We start from the raw sequence: 21,647 nt of genomic DNA, 5'->3' as shown, positions 1-21,647 counted from the left end.
AAGTTTTTGTTTGCCAGTTTTGAGGGCTGTGAGGTGGCTTGAGATCTTTTTTCTCAGACAAAATTGTGATCAGTTGTAGAAATTGTGGCAGAGTCCCTGGACCATCAACTCTGCTGTGCCTCTCTGGTTTGGAATGATGTTCTTGCAATCAAATGCCCACAAGAAATTCTGCTATTTCAAATAAATGCTCATGCTTATTTCTATGCTTTACAAATTTCTGTGTCTATGAACCTCTGTGGGTTGGACGCTCAAGTGGAATTTTTCAAGACCAACTTCTAGACTTCCAATTTGGACACTCACTAATCTATAGTTGCAAAGTAACTAATTTCAAAGAGTTTCTATCCCAAAGTTTTGGGATATGTGTTATGATATGATGGGGAAGTTTCTCAGAGGACTGATAGTGTAAACACCATAATGTGCTATGAAAGCCATATTTTAAGTGTGTGCCTGATAACTGAAATGGTCTGTAATTCTTGGGGTTCTTTTGTCTGTGTTCTGAGTCCTTCCTGTCCTTCCCTGCTGTAAGTGTTTGTGCCATTCCTTGCAGGACTCAGAAGGAGGTCTCTACGTGTGCATGAACACCTTTCTGGGATTTGGAAGGGAGCACATCGAGCGGCATTACCGGAAAACGGGACAGTGTGTCTACCTGCACCTGAAACGGCACCTGAGACAGGTGAGACCTGTGCCTTGCCAGGGAGCCACCCCAGCACTGCTCCTGTCTCTTGTGCTCATTTGGGTAATGCATTTCAGACACACAGACCAAGTCCTGAGTGACTGAAATGCACGCGTTCAGATTTGGGGCTGGATATCAAATCCAGGTGCTTGGATCCCAAACAATCCTACAGCTTCAGTTCTGAGATGAATCAAAAGCCCTAAAGAGTCAGACCTTAAAGGCAGCTCCTTCCTGACTTTCAGTGATGTTTTTCACTTCTCATTTCTGTGTATCACACACATATTGTCTGCATGTTATGTGCACATTATACATAGCTAAATATTTTCTGAAACCTGCCTTTTAAGTGTACAGTTACTGGGTTTGGCTCAGATTTGACTGGAAGCTGCTGATTTCTATTTTTCATAGGAGGTTTCATCTCAGGGTGACAGGACTCCTTTTCATCCTAAGATTCCTGTGCAGTTAAACCCTGACCAGGTCTGGGATCTTAAGCTTAGCTTAAATTAATGCTGGCCCTCATTTAGCCTTTCCCCACACGTGGGTGTGCATGTTCACTGCTCTTCCATACCATCATATAGTCACAAATAGCCTGTGCTTTATAAGCTCTGCTTGTCTGTGGTTTGTCTGGCATCTTTAAAAGATTCTTAATTACTTCTGACCTGAGCTATAAGGAAGGCTCTGGGTTTGCTTATAGCTCACTCTCCCATAAGCTTTGTCTCTGTTGGCAAGTTAGAGGGCTTAGAACAATAACTGTTTGGAGCGGGTTAAAATCCTTGTTTCTCATTCTACAGCAAGGCTTCCCCTGGGTGATAAAGGCCTTGAGTTATATAAAGTGCCCTCACTACTTACCTTATTGCCAGTAGAGGAATGTTCATATTTTGTCAGAGTTACAGTGAAGTGGATTGCATATCTTCCAGGATGAGATGGTAAATGATGTTTGTTATACTTTAGAATTGCCTTTGCTTCTAAGGGCAATACCAACATTTTCCTTCACTCTGTTAACTGAGTTTTTGCAGAGCCTACTCTGATTTTAGCAGTGGTTCTTCTGACTGAATTTAACACTCCTGAAAATGCTATCTAGAGACAGGTGGGCAAAAATCCTGTCAGCTTTCCTTGTATATAACTTTCTTCCATAAGTTCAGGTAAACTGGGGTTAAAATGAGGCCTCAAAAATTCCTTTCCTGATAAAGGTTAGGCTGAAGAACCCCAAAATGGAGAAACAAATATCCCAACTGTTGTTTGGTGTTGCAAATCCCTTTGACTGAAGAAGTTCAGTGGTTCCTGTTTTTCTCTGGGTGTATCATGATGTAGCAGAGGGGCTGGCTCTGTGCTGGAAGGTGGCAACTCACTGGTTCTCTGGGTCATGTGGCAGGAAACAGGGTTTGATACACAGTGCAGGTGAATATTGCATCATCTAATAAGGCTCATAGCCAGGATTCCTCATATATTAGCTGTGGATTTCTTTTTTTGCCATGACTATTTTCTTCTTAAGTGCCATCCATGTTTTCCTTTGAGCAATGTGAAACATCAAGTGTTTTATGAAGTGTCTGGCACATGCTGCATTGTGGTTTTGGTTTTGGAAGCCAAGCTTTTAATGGTGTAGGATACAGTAAAGCCAAAGGCATTGGATGTGCTATCTTAAGATTCTTATAGTGAGGCTGCTATTCCTGCCTGTGGTTCCCTTGGCATCATCCTTGCAGAATGCACTGCATTGCTGCAGAAATCCCAGGTTGCTTCCCAAGAAGTTTGGAATAAATGTCATTTGTGTATCTTGTCACAATTCAATTAGAAAATAAGAAAATCTTCAGCCTGCTGTCTCAAGTAGAGCTGGAGCATCTGCCCATGGCAGCTCAGTACCAGAGGCCTCTGCTGAATCATCAGAGGTGGTCACAAGTTATGGAGCACCCCCTGGTAAAATTCTTAGCTAGATGAAGGAAATAGATTTTTATTTTTCCTTTTCCACAGTGTTACATTCATCAGGATTTTTAACTCAGCCTCTTCTCTGTAGTGTATGACTTTATACAACTGCCTGGGTGCTGTTCATTTCCAGGCAGAGCTTCAGCTTGTAGTGATCCCTCAGCCCTGTTGAAAACCCTGGGCAGAGAAGCACAAAGATTTCCTGCAGGGATAGGTTTCTGGATGCTGTCCAGGGATGATGGTGTTATAAAAAGTGAGAGACAGCAGAACAGGCTGCACTGTCACCTTGTCCAAGGAGCATCACAAATGGAATTTAGTGTCACTGCTGATGCCTCATGTCACTCCCATTTGTTGGGTGTGTCACATCTGTCAGAAAAAAAAAGTTTGTGAATGGAGAATGTTTTCAGTGATTTCTGACAAGGTAAGAAAAAGACTGTCAGGTCGTGGGTGTTTCAGGAGCATTGAGCAGCTTTGATTCTGATGTATTTTTATTTGGAAAAATCAAGCTGAAATCATTGTCAGCCTGAGTTAAATATAAGCATTCCATGTGAATTCTTTCTTCTTTGCAATCTCTAGTGTTCATAACTTTCACAATATCACACTTGGTGACACCAGAATTCAACTGGAGTTTCCTAGTATTGGAAAAAACATTTTTTTTTTAGTTCTGGAAATATAGTCCTCTGAGAATGTGCAATTTATTCATAATATATTTGCAATTGGGTTATGTTGTTTCTTGCTGCTGCTTTTTAAAAAAGATTTAAAATAAATTTAAAATAGATTCCTGGTTACTTCCTTCCCACTTGTTAAATTCCAGTAGCATTAAAGAAAGAAATATTCTTCACGCTTTTTTCAGTTCATTGAGGAATTTTTATTTTTATTTGAACTGCTGGAGTTGCAACCCTGACTTTTCCCTAGGGCTTTTCTATGTGGATAATGGATTCTGTTCTTAAATGCAGCCAAGGGGTGTTTGTCAGCATCTGCTCTTTCTAAGAATGGAAAATTTTCCTATGATGTATAAGACCCCACTGATGATTAAAGCAGTTTGCTGAGGCCAAAGCTTTAATTTACATGGTGAAGGGAACCACCCAAAATATGTGACCCTTTTGCCTGTGAAGGGGCAGAGGCAAGCATGAACTTTCCCTGTGGGCTGACAGGTTCTTGGCCGCTTCCTCTCCACCTGTTGTATCTCAATATTATTATTAAAAAAAAAAAAAAGTTGCCTGACAACCTTGCCAGTTACACTAACATTACACACTACATCATGTATCATGTTGGCACCAAATAGCCACAGAGGCTTTTTTGATTTAATTTGATTTAATGGTGCTGTTTAATAAACAGCTTAAGGAGTGAGTGCACTGGCTTTGACATTTCCACAGTTAGTTGGGTTTTCCCTTGTAGTCTGAAGTATTCTGAACTGCAAAAGTAGTTAATCTCATTTGGAAGTTACTGTTTTTTGCTATGGTGCTTAAATTAAAAAATACAATCAAATCCCCCACTAACAATTGCTTGAGTGTTGCCGAATTTCCTCCATACTTTCTAATATTTAGAAAATGTGGTGGTAATTTGGATTAATGGAATTAGGTGTAGATCCTGATGGAAAAGACCTTTTGTGGATAGAAGAAAATGAACCCAACTAACACATCAAAGCAAAGTGGTCCTACTGGAATCAGTTGTGAAGGGTTGAATCCTTTATGCAGATAATTGCCTTTTCTTCTCTCTAACTAGGCTTTAGTCATTGAGAAATACTGTTGGGGATCTAGTGGAGAGAGGTTTGAGAGGTGCTGGGTGTCTCTGCCTTGGTGGCAGAACAGCTGCCACCCCTGGTGGCTGTGGGACACCCTCTGATCAATTTGCCAGCAAGCCGAGAGTGAGGGACTCAGGTGGAGGCTCCCTCTCTCCATGGGGTGCTGGGCACTGATGAGTCCCAGAGTCAGAGGGGAGCAAAGAGCATTTGCATCCTTGCTCACCAAGGACTGTGGTTTGATGGGAGGGGTTGATGCAGATTTACTCTTGTCTCACTTGATGGATTTTTAATTGTTTCTTTCTCTCTTTCCAGAAGGTACCAGGAGCATCTGGTGGAGCTTTACCAAAAAGGAGGAATGCTAAGCTATTTTTAGGTATTGTGAGCAGCTGCTTTCACACAGTCCTTTTCTGACCCTGTCTGCATGTGGACTTGGGTTCTGCCCACCATTGTGTCTGGCTCTGGGGCTCCTTTTGGGTTTTCATTTCCTGCTGTTTGTTTTGGTTTTCTTTTTAACTTCTGGTTGTAGATTTTAAAGGTTTTCCAGGCAAATAAGTGATTCTTAACCATTTTGGTGCATACTGAAAGATGTGTTTATATATACATGAAAGATTTTAATGTAAAATAGATCCTCAACTATTCTAAAACAGCCTAGGCTTTGAAAGGCACTTTTTTACTAATTCTGTCCATTCTCTCTCTCAGGAATTTCCAAAAAGCACTCGTTTATTAGAATGTTGGCCCATACTTAATGTTTAGATTTATTAGGGCCTCAGTGTGGCTCTGTTCTGCTCAGCAGCTGGTCATAGGAAGGGTTGTTACCATTTTAAACTTGTTACACAGGTAAATGTTCTTCAGTGATGTTGTGGTCTCTCCTGTAATGAATACAACTGCACATACACCATGACCATCTCTAATTCTGTTATGTCCACAGTTCTATTCCCTTGCTTCCTGGAAAGCAGTTTTCTCACCATGCCCATATCATCCAAAATCCATTTATTCAGATTACCCAGAAAACCTGAGTGACTCATAAATATGGATGAGGAGAATGTGATGAAAAGCCTGGATTCTCTCTTCTCCCACAGCTTGTGGTGTTTCTCCAATTCATCTATTATTTATTGTCTCTGTATTAATAGTGAATAGTGAATTTTTCTTCAGGTAACGAAAAGGTGGAATGTTTTTTTTACAATTGCCAGCTCTTATGGCTAAAGAGAAACAATAGAATGACCTTCTGCTGGGATTGCTTTGATCTGTGGAATGTGTCCCTAAGAGGTCTTTGCAGATTGTGATTGATTAAATTGTTGTTGTTAATGTAAACAAGTCTTGCAAGGAGGGCTGAGAAAGAAAAAAGACTGAAAATGAGTCATAAAAAAGTTAAACTTGTAGGAAGAGACTGTTACATCAGAGATGCTGCTCTAAATGCCGTTTACTGCCAGTTTACATTGAAAATCATGATTGTCACTGGATGCTTACAGAATAATTGGTTCAGAAACAAAGCTGGCTGCAGTGCAGCAGTGGTTGTACAGTGTTAGCAATGTGAGTGTAAATACAAAGTACAAAAGCACATTCAAATTTTGTTCCTGCTGATCTTCTGCATACACCTGAAGGCCCCTGTCACTGAGGTGTGCCAGCACAAAGGGTACCAGCAGAGGGTTAGGGTCTCTGATGTGCCACATTGAAATCCTCAAATTCCACCCTTGTGCATGAGCATTTTGTTCCCTCTGAGTAGGTCTTGAGCAGCAGTTCCAAGGGAGCTCCTGAGGGCAGTGCAGTTTCACTGGGGTGGGTTTAGGACGTGGATCTATCCCATTTCATCCAGCACTTCTGGAATCTAATGCACTTTTGAAAATGTATCTCCTCTGGTCTATTGTTCTATGCAGCCTTCATTGCAGCCCCTGCTGGCTGGCAGTGAACTGCTACCAGGTCTGCTCTGTTCCTGGAGGCAGTACTTCCATGCTTCCAAATGCATTGTGTCCACTTCTTTGGATCAGCAGATATCACTGGTTTTGGCCATGCTTAAAGCAAAGAACAAAGATTATTCCTGTCCTTCTTCACAGCTGAGTAAACAAAAGCACAGAGAGGTGTCTGATTTGATCATTTTGCATGTGACAGCAGCAGAGGTTGTTAGCAAAATTTGGTGTCTTATCTCTTAATCCAACATATTTTTCATTGGTTCAGAACTGCTGATCTCATCTAAACAAATTGTTTTAATTCTGTCTTTCTCCTTGTGACCTTGGGCACTATCACAGAATGGTTGGGGTTGGAAGGGACCTCTGGAGATCATCAAGTCCAATCCCCTGCTGGAGCAGGTTCATGTAGAACAGGCTGCACACAATCCTATCCAGGCATATTTAATATCTCCAGAGAAGGACACTCCATGAGCTCTCCTGGCAGCCTGTTCCAGTGCTCTGTCTCCCTCAAAGTAAGAAGATTTTTTTCATATTTAGATGTAACTTCCCATATTTCAGTGTCTTGTCCTGTCACTGGGCACTGCTGGAGAGAATCTGGCCCCATCTTCTTGACAGCTGCCCTGAAGATATTCTGTGCCCTGATAAGATCCCTCTCAGTCTCTTTTCCAGGCTGAACAGGCCCAGCTTGTCCCCATCAGAGAGATGCTTCAGTCCCCTAATTATCTTTGTAGCCTTTCAGTGGACCCTCTGCATCAGTTCCCTGTCTTTCTTGGGCTGGGGAGCCCAGAACTGATGGAATACTCCAGGTGCAGCCCCACCAGGGCAGAGTAGAGGAGGAGGAGGAGGATGATCTCCCTTTTGATCTGCTGGCCACACTGTTCTTAATGCCCCCAGGATACCTCTGGCCTTCTCAGAGGACACAAGGGCACTTTGCTGGCCCATGGTGAATTTATCCTGGCTGGTACAACCCAGGTATGTCTGTGACCTGCCAGGTAGGGCTTACCCTGGCAGACAAAACCAGACAAGGATCAGTGGCTAACTCCAGCATCTCTCTGTTCGTCATGTCTATCAATAATTCTCTGAAGGCCCAGAGCTTTAAGCTTTGTGTACAAAGTCAATCCAGTTTGAGCATTTGTTACATTGCTTGTTATAATCCTCTTTGATGTAAAACTATTAAAGATACTAAACCCTTTTCAATCTCCTTAGTATTAGGAAAACATCTTTTGGATGCTCACTGATTACTTTCTAGCACTGCTGCTATCTAGTAAATGCAATAGAAACACAGGCTGCAACAGGCCAGTCAGCTGCAATATTTATCTTTCCCTTAAACATGGAAAGATTCACAGCAAAGTGTGTGTGCCTTGCACATGTGCATCAGGTTCTGGGCATGTTGTGGTTTGGTTTTCTTTGGAGAAGGCTGGAGGGCGTTGGCTGTGAGTGTTCTGTGTAATCAGGAAGCATAACAGCATTGTTTATTGAAATGTATGAACTGCCTTTAATCTGGCTGGTTTAGGTGTTGCTAGACAGTGTGGACATGACAACTTCAGCTCAGGCTGTGCAGTGTTTCAGGGAATTTGGGGTGATATTTAAAGCAGGCTGTCTATCTCAGTGCCTTTGTGTGAATAAGAAAAACTCAGTCAATGGGGAGTACTGTGATCATCCTTATGAGCTTCTGGTCAAAAGGGGTGGCAGAATTAGGGGGAAGATTCTTGTGCTGAAGGGATTGGAAGTCCAATTTTTACCATAATTACCAGCAGAGTCCCCCTGAACATATTATCCCAGGAGTTAGAGTCTTTCAGAATGTTCTAATGATGAAGAATTAATGCAATGTAAATAGTCTGGAAAGGGATTGAAAATTGGAGAAACGGAGTTTGCTGGTGTATTTAAAATTACCTAGAGTTAAGTCTAAAAGTGATTTTAAGGTGTTACTGAGTAACTGAACAATAGATGAAGTAGTTGAAAGATGCAAAGAGTACAAGAGAGGTGCTTGGAGTGTGTGTGCACAGAGATGTGGTCCCAGTTGCTGTTGCTGCTCAGAGAGGTGGTTCTGAGAGAGAGATGGGGCAGATGATTCTCTGAAATGTCAGCTCAGTTGTCAGCAGCAGTGGGAGGTTTAAGTGGAACACCAGTAAAGCAACAGTTTATATTTTGTTCTCTATCATTTTGCTTTATAAATATAAATCAAACCTCTCTTTTGAGTAGCAAAACTGCATCTACACACAGTATCTCCCCCTATTTCCTTCTTCAAAACCAACCAGCAAACACCATTCCCCCTCACCCCCAGCAAACACCTCAAGTAGATATTTGAACTCTGCATTGAGGGAGGAATCACCCCATTTTTGCCTGGCTCTGGTGCCCTATTCCTGAGCATCTGTTGGTCCATGCCAGAGCCTGGACTCCTGACTATACAGACCTGGCAGAGTGACTGTCATAAAACTTGTCCCTAGACAGATGTCCTGTCTCAGATTGGTTGCCAGAGCATCATCTGCCACTGCAGCAAGCCGTGGCAGCTCTGTTTTGAGCAAAGTCAGAGCTAACTCAGACCATCAATTAAAAGTGTTTTGAAGTCCTCAGATGAACAGCTCTGTCAGCAGATCTGTGATTGCTGATGGGGAGAGTATCTGTGACACTCAGCAGGTCTCAGGACACCTTGGAAAGGAAAACTTCCACTTGGAGAGTCTGGGAGAACTTGCAAACTTGCTGAGCTTTTCCTGGATGGCACCTCCCTGCTGATGGCAGAGGATGGACTCACAGCTACAGTTTCCAAGTGTAAAGACCACTCCTAAGAGTGGCTGTACTGGATTTGACCACAGCTTCACTTTGTTCTCCCAGGAGCAGAACGCTGTTTGCAGTAAGGATGTTTTTGTTTGGAGAGCTTCTGAAGAGAGCTTTTACCATGAGTGCTTAAAGTTTATATTTATGTGAGTAAGCAGAAATAGAGTATCTATATCTGTGAATGAAAAGTTGTGATGTAGGGGAACTTAAGCATTTCCTGACAATATTTCTGCAATTTAGCCCAGTAAAATAGTGCATATTCCCCAGCAGCAGCAGTAGAACTGATTGGCTGTTGCTTTGTAGCTTTGCCATGTGTGCTTGAATTGAGTACAGGATGGTGAGCAGATGCTTACACTAACAGATTCTTAATAGTTTGCTGGTTTGGGTAGAACTGTGAAAATTAGACTAGATTAGCACAGGCTAATGCTGCTGTCAAAAACAATTCTGAATTTGAATTTTTATGGTTTAATTTTGCTTGCTTAACATGTGACTATCCTAGAAATGCAAGGGACGAGGTCTTACCTAGTAGTAGAAACAACATAAAAATGCTTTGGAGATGTAGCAAGCAATTCGAATGTTCTTTTACAAGTAGTGAATCAGCCAAATGATCCTTGTAGAAAGTTTTACTTTTTATTTTTCTGCAAAGGAAAATGTTATGACTGGAAAAAAAAATTAAAAAATTCTTCGGTTTTATAATTTATCTGATGAAGCTAAAATTCAAAACAAATTAACTGAGTAAAACAAAACAAATGCATGAAAACAAATTAACTGAGTAGCTTATACTTTGCAAAGTGCTGCTGCTGCTGCAATTCACTATTATTTAGAGGCAGGAAGAAATAGTTTGATTTAAAGACCCAGGTTTCCCAGCTCAATACGAATTTGCCCATTGCTTTCAGCAAGAGCAGGATCTAGCCCAGATTCCTAAGATGTCTTTCTAGGGTTTCAAAATTAGTTGTAGACTTGCTAGTCAACACCCTCATTCAATTTTCACGTTTGCATTCCCTTTCACACGCACACAGACACATCCACATGCGCAGGAAATCCTCTTTGGGGGTCCTGTCTGGAGTCTTTTATGCCCCTATTATTAGTGCAGTCAGTTGGTAACTTGTCTAAATCTGATCTGGACACATCCACTCCTCCTCTTCCCCTCTGCTGGGTTGGTTTACATTACAGTAGTGTCTCTCCCAGCTGCTGTTTTCAGTCAGTTCAGCAGCAGCACATTCTCAGCGTCACTCAGTGATGCCTTGTGAGGTGCAGTAAATTTACTCTACCGACCACTCACCCAAAATATCAGCTTCAGCTGAGCCTCTGCTTTGAGATGTCTGCTGCTTTGCTTTGCCTGCCCTCCCAACACAACACTGGCAACCTGTGGATATTTGGTTTTGGTGGCCAAAGTGCTGAGCTGAGGCTCTCAGGAGGCACCAGAATTGTGTTACTCCACTGGAAGGGAAACAATGTCCTGGTGGGCCTTGACCATCAAGCTGTCACTCCTTGGAAGGATTACAGACTGGCTGGTTGTCTTGTGGCTCAGTCTCAGAACTGAGTAAAGCCTTTTCTTTTGCCTTCTACTCACAGTGCATCTTGGAAGATCATCCTTGATCAAGAAACAACTTTGGATGAAGTATAGTGCTTGAAAGTTCATGCTTTTCCATGTCTTTCGTGGTAATTTTAATCAAATATGCTCCTTTTGCAAGTAGATTTCACCCTAGTCCTCTTTCCTGTAGTTACTCTTAGTCGTCCCTAAAATTCTGCACTAGAAACTACCTGCATATTGCACATGATGCCCAGTGGCTTCAGGGTCAAATTCTGTCCACATTTAGTGTGGGCTCCATTGCCTTCTAAAGTCACAGTCATCTGTTTTTATTACTTCTGCCCTCATTCTATCTCAGCCTTGCTGGCCCTTGCACAGGCACAGAAAATATAATGCAGCTACAGTTTCTTACCAAACTTAACAGCTATGTTTCTCAAGCCAAGATTTAAATATATGAGTGGTGATCTGGGTGTTTTCAGGTGACATTATTAAGGGGTCCCTCTGAGTGTGCCTAAAAGGGATTAGTTTATATGGTCACCTGCTCTGTATGGAGGGATTTCAGCCTGTGACCTTAGAAGTCCATTCCACTCTTATGTACTGGATCTGGACTCTGAGAAACTGTCTTCAGAGTGATAAGGCAGTGCCTTCTAATTCCTAGTCAGAGGGAGTAGGTGTTGGGTGGAAGTGTACCAGTTTTAGGTGCTCACCTTCAAAAGGGGAGTTTTAAATCCTCATGGTGTTTCCCAGGACTGTTATGAAGCTTTGTGCATCCTTTAAAATAACAAGTGGGTGCTGCCATATCGGTATGTCAGGCAGAAGGAATCCCATGCTGATGGGACATTGTTTTCTGCTTTTCTGCTGGTATGAATGGCATGAAGCCTGAGCAGTAAAAAGGAAATTCCCTTCCCTGCCTGTTGCCACAGGAGGCTGGTGCTCCTAAGCATGTGAAGTCCTTAGATGACAGCAGATGATTGCTAATAGGATCCTCTGCCTTTCATCCCTGGATCACTGGTTCAGATGCAGGTCAGGCCAGCAGCACTGAGTCTCTGCTGTTTGGCTGCTGTCTGGCTGGGCACGTGAGCTGCAGTGTGTGTCTGAATTTTGAACACAGGACACTGTAGCATTGCTGTTTCTATAAGGGGCTTGCAGGTGCTTTAAGTTAATGTCCAGAGCACAAGGCAGTGAAGATCAGCGGGTGTCACACAAGTCCCCAGAGCCGGGTGGCTGCTGTGAGGTGGTGCCAGGTTCCCTCTGGTGGCTGAGGTACTGTGTGACCACAGTTCACTGCCTTCAAACCTGAGAGCTTTTATCCTCTCTGAGGAACCTCTCTCCCGTTTAGGAGGTGGCCAGTACTTTTGGCTTTGTTGTGCTGGCCACCATCAAATGTCTGGCATTAAGTGAAAATCCCCTGAGATGCGTTGCCGTGTGCACCATCAGCTTGGGGATCTTCAGTTTCCTTGTTCCACAGAGCAAAAGAGCTGTTAAAAACTGCAGCTGTGGAGATTCACTCCTGTATCAAACACAGGACTGTAATACAAACTGAGAAAGAAGCCTGGAGTAAAGTGAGGGATCATTATGAAAATGGTGTGATTTGGGGAATTAGTAATGAATTAATACATTCTCTAAAAATGTCACGCTTTCAGTGTGAGAAAATGTTCTTGCTTTTGTGTCTATGTTGAGCTGATGAGAGAGGGCTTTTTTGGTTGCTGGTGAGAGAGAGTTCATGGTGCTGAAGTCACTGACAGTGGGTGCTGTCACCTCAGGACTGGCTGGTGCAGCAGGTGAGCCAAGAGTTGATGTTTCTCTCAAGAGCTGTTCTTTCCAGGTCAGGCTAAAATATATTTTGATACTTGTTTTATCATTTGGCTTGCTCAGTCTGTTACTGCTCTCTGGGAGCTCAGTTTTCTGAATCTGGCTTCTGTCATCCTCACCTCTGTCCCAAACATACATTTGAGATTTCAGGCATTCCCAGGGTGCAGTGGTTGCTGCCAATGCTCGTTTAGGATCGAGTGACTCATTAAGCATCTGCTTGTACTAGGGGGGGAATTAAGAGCCAGCTTTGGCTACTGCTCACACATCTCTTTTTTTGGTTGAACCTTATCCTGTCAGTGACTGGTACATCAGAATACAGTGGATCCCACATATCCAATGGGAGAAGGATCCAGAAAATCCCGTTGTTGGCTGGGCAATTCTTGCAGTCGAATCTTGCAAAATTTCTGACATGTGCGTGTTTGGTTTTCCATTTTTCATTTGTCCTAGGAAGAACAGAACAAGGTTTTACTCAGTCTTGTCACTATGTGATAATTAATTAATAATTATATTTTTTCATGCAGCTAGACACACAAACACTAACCATTGAATTCCCAATATACCCTTCCGCTTCTCTATGGGTACACATATTTCTGGGCAAACATTTTAGCTGATGTTGCTTGGTCAAGGCTCATATTTAAGAAAAGAAGTCATTCTTACACTGTAAGGAAAATATACACAAACACTGTGGAAGGCTTGATCTTCAAAGGAAAGCTTTAGAGCTAATGAGTGCTTTTTAAATGATAGTTACCCTGATTAAGGAGTGGAGTTAGCAAGAGAGGGATACTGTTGGTGTTACTGTACATGCTGTAGCTATTTGAGACTATGGATGAGACACAGGAATACTTCCAGCCATGGACATCTTTCTGGGAGGAAAGGCCATAGGTCCAAGATGGATGGGAGTCACAGCACGTTTCAGACAGGTCTGTGATCTGGAAAATATGGGGTGCTCTTTTTATTTCTCCTCTGCAATTTGGGCATGTGCAGTGCCACCTGGACTCCATGTTTTATAGCATTTCAAGATTCTGGGTAAAAGGCACAGCAGTATGGCATCCTGATTTTGTCTAAAAGGAGCAGAATTTTGTTTGCTGCTTTGCAGAATGCAATGTCTTCAACAGTGCACTGCTTGCAGAGAGGCCAAAACATTCTCTTGAAGGATAGTGAGATTTCAGTTTAGATCAGGGTTTCACAAATAGTTCTAGCTGGAGAAACCACTGTCTGATGGCAGGCAAGCAATGTTTATAGTGGTACCCCTGTCACAGTTTTGGAACCTGGATCATGGGACAATCTCCTAACATTGCCCATCTTGTTTTCCAGATCTGGAGATAAGCAGTGATCTCAACAGTGATGACTTTGAATATGAGGATGAAGCAAAACTTGTTATCTTTCCTGATCACTATGAAATCTCATTACCCAACATAGAAGAGCTACCAGCACTGGTCAGTGGGTGTGTGGAAGTGGTTGTAGGAATTGTCTCCTGTTTCTGTTTTTGTCAAGATGGTGCCTTGCTTTCTTATGTGCAGTGCTTGTTTGGACATAAAGATTATTCTTTACCAGGTATAATAGAGTCTCAGTGATTTAAAAAAGTGATCTTTGCCTTTGTTTCTTGAATTTCCTTCTATCTCCTGTATTCCTTCCCTTACTATGGTGCCAGCTTGTCCTAGGAAAGCTCACATAGCACACGTGCTTACTCTCCTGCTAAAATAATGACTACAGTCTAAAAGATTAGATGCATATTTGAGTATATAAATAGTCCTACTGATAAGCAGTTCTGTATGTGGTTAGCAATAGGCTGAATGCCAGGTTCTGTGCAGTCACTGAGTCGTGTCAGGCTTTGACTGACATCCATTTGTCTTCCAGGTGACGATAGCTTGTGATGCACTGCTCAGTGCAAAATCACCCTACAGGAAGCAGGAACCTGACTCCTGGGAAGAAGAGCTGCAGGCATCTAAACATGCTAAAACACTTGTACAGTTAGACAATGGTGTTAGAATTCCCCCCAGGTGAGGGCAACAAAGTTTGTTCACTGTAGGCTCTCTTAATTCAGTCGAGGGTAACTGAACTAAAGGCAGGAACTCGGCCCACGGTTCCCTTGCGTGACTCTGGCCTGGGCATGTGGGTTGGTTTGACCTGCCATCATGGGAGATACAGAGCTGGCTCCTGCCTTACAGACTGCTGCTGTTTCTCCCTGTTGTGTGTGGCAGTGGTTGGAAGTGCTCCAGGTGTGACCTGCGGGAGAACCTGTGGCTGAACCTGAGCGACGGCTCCGTGCTCTGCGGGAAGTGGTTCTTCGATGGCAGCGGGGGCAACGGGCACGCCGTGGAGCACTACAGGGACACAGGCTATCCCCTGGCAGTGAAGCTGGGAACCATCACTCCTGATGGAGCAGGTCAGCCACAGGCATGCTCTGACATGAGGTACCTCCTGTGCATGAGGCTGACTGTGTGTGTCTATTACCAATGGGGTTTGTGCTTCTAGTGCAAGTGCTTGGGTGTGGAAGTGTAGCCCCACGTTTCTCTTCACAGAGGAATGTATGGCACATCTTCCCAAGAATATTTCTGGGATTCACATTCTCTGAACCTCAGAGAAAGAAAAGACAATTCTTATCATTTGCTGTGCCTCTGTGTGTGCAAAAGCAGAATGCAATATGGAGATTGTTTACCCAAAGTGATGGTGTTTTGTTTCCTTGGCCGATCAGGGCCAAGAGTGTGTGTGTGAGTCAGGACTGTCAGCTGACAGTCACAAGATTGAGTGCAGTGTGTGCAGTTGTGTTCAGGGTTGAGTGCTTGGCACATTCAGTTTTAGATGTATAGAACAATGTAGTATAATAAAGTAATTAATTGGCCTTCTGATACCCATGGAGTCAGATGCATCATTCTCTCTCCCTCACCAATGTTGGAGTCACCGTTGATTTGCAATATGGAAGGAAGCTCTGTCAGTCTGTGAATGTTGATCAGGGTTGAGGGGAGTGACACACACTCCATTCTGAGAAAGCCCATACCTCTTTTATCTGCTTATTTTATATTTTACATAAATATTTTTGGAGTATTTGCATAATACTAGGCTTATAACATAAGAATGATGTTAGTCTGAAACAACAGACTCTAGAGAAACAATATTTTTTAGTTCTGCTACATTTCCTAGGACAAATGGTTCATTTTTTTGTAATAAAGAAACAACAGCAGGGTAATGAGCTTTTTAAATTTAAAAGTCTGTTTGTAACAGCATGTATGGGTTTTTTAATCATAGTGGAAACTCCTCTTTTTCCTTGTTGAACAAAATGTTGCTGAAACAGTCTAATGAACACTCATCTTCATGGGGCTGCTGTGATGCTCGTTTGTAAAATGTGTGATGATCTTGAGAGGGGGGAAAAAAGCTGTAGCTGTATCCTTGTTTGCATATTCTCCAAGTGTGATGTTCTGCAGTGCTGTTTCAGAGGGGATTATGGTGTGTGAGGATTAGATGGAATAAAAACATGAGGAGCTGAAAAAGTCATAAGCAAAGAGATCTTTTGTTGCAGCTGCATGGAGAAGTAAAAATGGAAGAACACATAGCATGATTATATTTTGGCTTTAGTGCTTATGACTACAGAAATGAAAAATTGCTGTTTAGAGCAGCCCCTTTTTTAACAAGCATCAGTTGAGAGCTTTTCTGAGTCCTATTTAGTGTTGAGGAAAGGCAACTGTAGTCAGATTCAACCAGCTGTGCCACAAAAACACTAAGCAAAAACCATTTTTTTTCTTTCCCAGATGGAATCTTATTTCCTTGCATGAGCCTGGCCTTGGATGATTTCTCTCCAAATCTCTCAGTTATTGAAGGTGTTTAGGATTTGCCCAGCTGTAGCTTTCAATTGCATCTACAAAACAAACAGCATATTCTGTAATGCGTTTTTTTTTCAGAATTTTTTCTTTTCCTTCCCATCTTTAGCAGCAATACTTGCTTCCTTATGGCTTCTGTCCTTGTGCCTCCCACTGATCAGCTGCTTCCTCTCTTATGTGGCCTTTGGGATAACAAAGGACAGGCTGTCATCCTTCCCTCTGAATGAGAGGCACCAGCTGTTCTCCACAGACCTTTGTTCTTCTGGATGATGTTTACTTGGTTTCCCTATAGAAAAGTCTTCCCTCCCCCAACCTTCCTTGTTCTTCTCAGTAATTATTCTGTCTCTGATCTATATTTCTGTAGTACTCATAACCCCTTGATGGGGCTGGGTGATAGATGAGCTTCAGGAAAGCTCATCTGTGGCTGATGGTGACACAAAATCTGTCTGGTTTTGCTTCCCTGGGTTAAAGGTGAAGAGGTGATGGTACAGGAGTAATAAGCACTGGTCCCTCTCCTGACATAATTTATTCCTTTTTCACAGCAGTAGGAAGGAGAAGGAGGTGGTGCCACTGTTCCACTGACACTCACCTCATGTGTACACAGAGGAGAGCTCTTTGTCTTGCCCTGAGAAATCTGCGCTGTGTACACTGTGAAAGGTTCCTGAGCTTAGCCCCATTTTGTAGCACTCTGTCAGCAGACGCATCTGGGATCAGGGCAGAGACTGAACCAAGCTTCTCTTCCACTCTTGTACCTTGGACAGGACACACCAGGGAGTCATAAAGGTTGTTTTCCTCAGTAGGCTGAGCACTGGGCAGGCTGTGCTGCCTGCTGCCTCTCTGACAGTGCCACTGGATTTTATTTCCAGTCACTGTGAGGTTGCTTGTTTGGAATAGATTGGAGCATGGAATTGGGCACTGGCAGTGGCAAACCCCTTGTGACTGGTCCTTGAAGGAGCTGCTTTGTGGATGCTGATCTATCCTAGCAGTTGTCAGATACTTTTGGGGGTATCCTGAGCCACTTCTTTCTTTAGGGACACTGTTACCATTGCCTGTTACCATCTAAGTAGGAAGGAGAGATGTCTGAACAGTCAGAACAGGTGTAAGTCTTGAGCTGTGGAAGAGAATGACGTCAAGTAGCATGGACATTTTTATTTTCTTAAAATAATATGGATCATAAAGACTATTATCAGGAAAATACTATTATCAGGAAAAAGTTTTCCACCCAGAGGATGGTTGGGTACTGGAAAAATCTCCCCAGGGAACTGGTTGCAGCACCAAGCTTGAACTCAAGATGTGTTTGGGCACCACTCTCAGGCACATGCTGGGACTCTTTGTGCATCCTGCATAGGGTCAGGAGTTGGACTGGATGATACTGATGGGTCCTTCCAACTCAGCACATTCTATGACTTTTTTCTCTGTTTAATAATATTCTGTGTTGCCTGTCTCAGATTTATCTTGGTGGGTTTTTCCCCCTTCCACTCCTCCCTTTTTCCCCTTTCTCACTCCAATGACACCAGGTTCTTGTGTGTCACATTTGCTGACTTGTCTACATTCCTCACCTACCAGAGTCTGTATGACAGCATTGCACACCTGTGTTTGCTGCTCTTATCTTCCGCCTTTGATTTTTTGAAGCAAGTGAATTCTGTCTTTTTCCCATGAATTTAAGCTACACAGCAGAAAGCACTGAAGTAAGGCATGAGCTGGGCTTGAGCACAATATTAGTCTCATGCTCTACTCCTGCTGCTCTGGGCCAGTAGTCCCAGGTGATTTGCTCTCTGCAGTTGCCAGAGCAGAGGGAAAACAATATCCACAGCTTCCACACTGCAAGCAGTCACCCAAGCTCTGTTGCTGTGTAATCTCACTCCATGAGGGGTTTGAACTTTCTGGGATCCTCTGGCTGTGCTGTGACCTCAGCAGAATGCTATGGGAACGTTGTGATGCCATGTGTGTGGATGAACAGTCATGTCTTCTGGGTGCATTTGCTACCACACAGTGGAATTCCAGCAGATGGGCAGCCACAGCCACGCAAATGCCACAAAGGTCACGGGCACCAATGTTAGTGGGGCATCTGCTGGCTGGTCAGCAGCTGGCAGCACGGCTCAAAGCACAGCTCCCTGCTCAGAGAGGTTTTCCATAGCACTGGTCAATGTTAGAAGTTAGTGTTTGAGTTCTTGGCTAACCTTCAGTCTATCATTTCAGTGGGGGTTTGCTACTAGCACACCTCAAGGAGAGGTCTTTTGGGTTAAAAAGACCATTGACTTTTGTTAAAGGGGTGGGCTGAGTCAGAGCCAGGGACTGCAGCTGCTAGGAGAGGCCAGAGTGAGGAGCTTCCAGAAGTGATATTTGTGCTGTGAACAGCCTTCATCTGTGCTCCTGCTATCTCCTCCTGAGTTTGCTTCTTTTCCTTTCTCCTGGCTAAGCTTTCTCTGCCAGCCTAGGTCTGGTCTTATGGAGCAAGGTCACTGTGAGAAGCTGCTGGGCATGGAGGGAACGTGCCTGAGGGAAGTGCAGGGAGGCTGGCACAGGGGTTCTGGATTTTGGTATGAGGAGACACCAAAGCAGTCATTGACTACAGAGGTAGAGACCTGATCAGAGAAAAGATGGAAAGCCTGTTCAAGTCTTACCAGCGCATCTCTTACAACTTCTAGCCTTGTATGATGCCTACAGCTTTATTGTTATTTGTTCATGTAGGTGAAACCTGCTCTGAACTCAGTGTCATTATAGGAGTTGATGGGTAAACTCTAAAAAAGAATGTTTTTACTCTCGATTTTTTTTTGTCCTTCTTTTGGATTTATTAAACTTGGTTTCATATTGAAAATATCATCATTAGGCATGCTGCTTCCCTTCACAATCTGAACTTTGCCCTGCCAGAATATTTATGAGCTTTTACTTAAGGCTATAAAGGTCTATCATAGAGAACTGAAATCTAAATCTCCCATACAATAAAGCAAGACACCTCACTCAGAAAATCAGCCTTTCTCCCTAACCACAAGGTTAGATTAATCTTGGAAGTCTAATCCAGTGGTGCATAATCAAAAAAACCCCTCCTTATTCTAATAAAGAATTTCTTTGTTCTTCCTGCATCTCTGTGTGAAAAGGGCAAAAGTGGATTTCGTAAACTGTACTAAAAATTAAAATACTATTGTCAGTAGTGAGTTGGTGTGATACACTCACAGCTTTAATGGATCTGTCTGTATCTCGTAGCTCTACAAAAATTCATAATCTCTTGTTGTCATGTTCAAAATGTGGGCTGGCTTTGTGTGCCCTGTTCCTTGCATCCCCTACAAATTTCTTATTTCAGGGAGAGGAAATACTATAATCTCTATAAATGTTTTTAGGTTTTAATACTATGGAGGCATATAATTTCTTTTGAGGTGATTGTGTTAAGATATTTACTGAGCTGTGTGTTTGTCTGTGCACTTCTCTGCTGGCCAGAACCAAATTTGGAGAATATGAACAAGGCATTTTGTATGGGCAGCCCTGTGCTGAGAATGCAGTGTTGGTAACCAAGAAGGGATCACATTTGATACTGGGGCTCACTGGTTTCTCTCTGCTTTTGCAGATGTCTATTCCTTTGATGAAGAGGAGCCGGTTTTAGATCCACATATAGCAAAACACTTGGCACACTTTGGAATTGATATGCTGCAGATGCAAGCGGTAGGAAATCCATCTTTTATTTAGCTTGTTGTTCACTTCTTTGTTCACTTGGGGGTGGGAGAGAAACAGGAGAAGAATGACACCTGTAGCTTATTTGTGATTCCTTCAGACTGTTACAACAGTATTCAGTTTTGTAAAGTTCAGCCAGCTAATTTGGGGGTTACTGTCAGAGCTCTGAGTAAATCATTGCTCTCAAATCCAAAAATTGCCTTCTGAAAGAGGTACCTTGTGGTCTTTAGTTTGCATTTTTCACTTTTTCTGTGTGATATATCCTTTGACTTCAAGATGAAAAACCTTATTGAATTAGAGAAAAATGTCTAGAACATTTAATTAGAGTGAAGGAAAGCCTATTGAATGTGTAAACAGATACAATTCATAAGCAAAAAGAAGCTAAGCAATGGATAAGTTAAAAAGTCGCTGAAAGTTATTTATGTAAATTTCAGTTTAGGTTTTGTCAACAAATAATTAGAAAATGAGAAAACTACTTTCTCTCAAGTCTAGAAAACAGCATGGTCAAAGGTGTGACATGCTAGAAAGGGACTGGGGAAAAAAAGGTTTCTCTCTGTGTGTCTGTATTAGTAAAGAAGTGATTTTAATAACTTGTGTTTTAGTGGATGTTGATTCCAGTTCTCTTTAAGTGGTGTAGGAAATCAGAATAGGATATGCTTATAAAGCCAGGTGTGGTTTTTATGGTTGTGCTGGTTTTTTGTTTGGTTTGGTTTGTTGTTTTTTGGTTTTATTTTTTTAACCCAAGCATATAACCTAGTGTCATTACCTGGAGAACATGAAAATGTTAAAAAGGAAAAAACTTGCTTCTGGTTAAGTGTATTTCATTGTCCAAGTGGTGAGAAAATGATATTAATTTAAATGATGGAGAAGAGCTAAACTGTGTTTTCAAAAGTCTTCATGATACTAAGAATGATTTTGGTGTACTGATGTCCTTGCCAGGATCACGAATAAGAAGTTTCTTTTATCCAAATCATTCTGAAAAGCCTGCCTTTACTCAGGAGCCTTGAAAACCTATCTTAGCTGTTGCAAAGGTTTCACCTCTGGTCTTTGGTCTGTACAAGTCTTTGAGAAGTGACAGAGCAGTGCCAGCAGTAAATGACACTATGGTGACCTGCACCTACAGGCTGAAGGCTGAGTGTAAAGGGGAGAAACTTCAGTGTCACAAATTATTGGCTTTTACCGTTTGAAAGAAGGGAAGAGTCTTGGATCTGCTGCTTTTCATGTGGTTTGTTTGTTACGAGCAGCTTCTACAGCAGCAGCTATTCCTGACCATTACAAATGGAATAGGAACCCTGAAAAAACGCAGTGTTTGATGCTGAGGCTGAGGTCACAGGCCTGAGAGAAGTGAAGCTCCCAGCTGGGACTGGGGTCACGACTGGGAGCACTCAGTGCCAGTGGCTGTGCTAAAGAGCTAAGGGTGTATTGGAGGAACAAACTGCTGGCTTTCTGACCCTCATCTTCGCCTACATGCAGGATTTGCCTCCCCTTGCCCATTGATTTGGCTCTTCATTTCTTGGAGTATAGCTCACAAAGTTAGTGGCAGCAGCATAATTATGGCAGAAGAGACTAAGGTGAAAATCTTGATGCTTTCAGACAGACAACGGGCTAAGAGATAATGACATAAAGCCAAGAGTCTCAGAATGGGAAGTGATTCAGGAAGCTGGTGTGAAACTCAAGCCCATGTATGGCCCAGGATACACTGGCATGAAGAACCTGGGGAATAGCTGCTACCTCAATGCTGTCATGCAAGCCATTTTCAGCATCCCAGAGTTCCAGCGAGCGTAAGTAGCTCCAAACTACCTCTTGTCACTAG

The 21,647-nt window shown here is 42.7% G+C and overlaps 1 protein-coding gene across 1 annotated transcript in view; it reads left to right on the top strand.

Moving 5' to 3' along the window:
• Positions 1-21,647, top strand: part of USP13 (ubiquitin specific peptidase 13) — a 50,113-nt gene that overhangs the window by 8,623 nt on the left and 19,843 nt on the right. Inside the window, exons 2-8 of the mRNA XM_036388724.2 lie at positions 548-673; positions 4,644-4,704; positions 13,668-13,789; positions 14,211-14,353; positions 14,555-14,739; positions 19,731-19,825; positions 21,428-21,615. Coding sequence (XP_036244617.1) covers positions 548-673; positions 4,644-4,704; positions 13,668-13,789; positions 14,211-14,353; positions 14,555-14,739; positions 19,731-19,825; positions 21,428-21,615 — 920 coding nt within the window. The remainder of the gene's footprint in view (positions 1-547; positions 674-4,643; positions 4,705-13,667; positions 13,790-14,210; positions 14,354-14,554; positions 14,740-19,730; positions 19,826-21,427; positions 21,616-21,647) is intronic.

The sequence above is a fragment of the Molothrus ater genome, chromosome 10 (assembly GCF_012460135.2).
Source record: "Molothrus ater isolate BHLD 08-10-18 breed brown headed cowbird chromosome 10, BPBGC_Mater_1.1, whole genome shotgun sequence".
Lineage (NCBI taxonomy): Eukaryota > Metazoa > Chordata > Aves > Passeriformes > Icteridae > Molothrus > Molothrus ater.
This window is presented reverse-complemented; position numbering and strand designations above follow the sequence as displayed.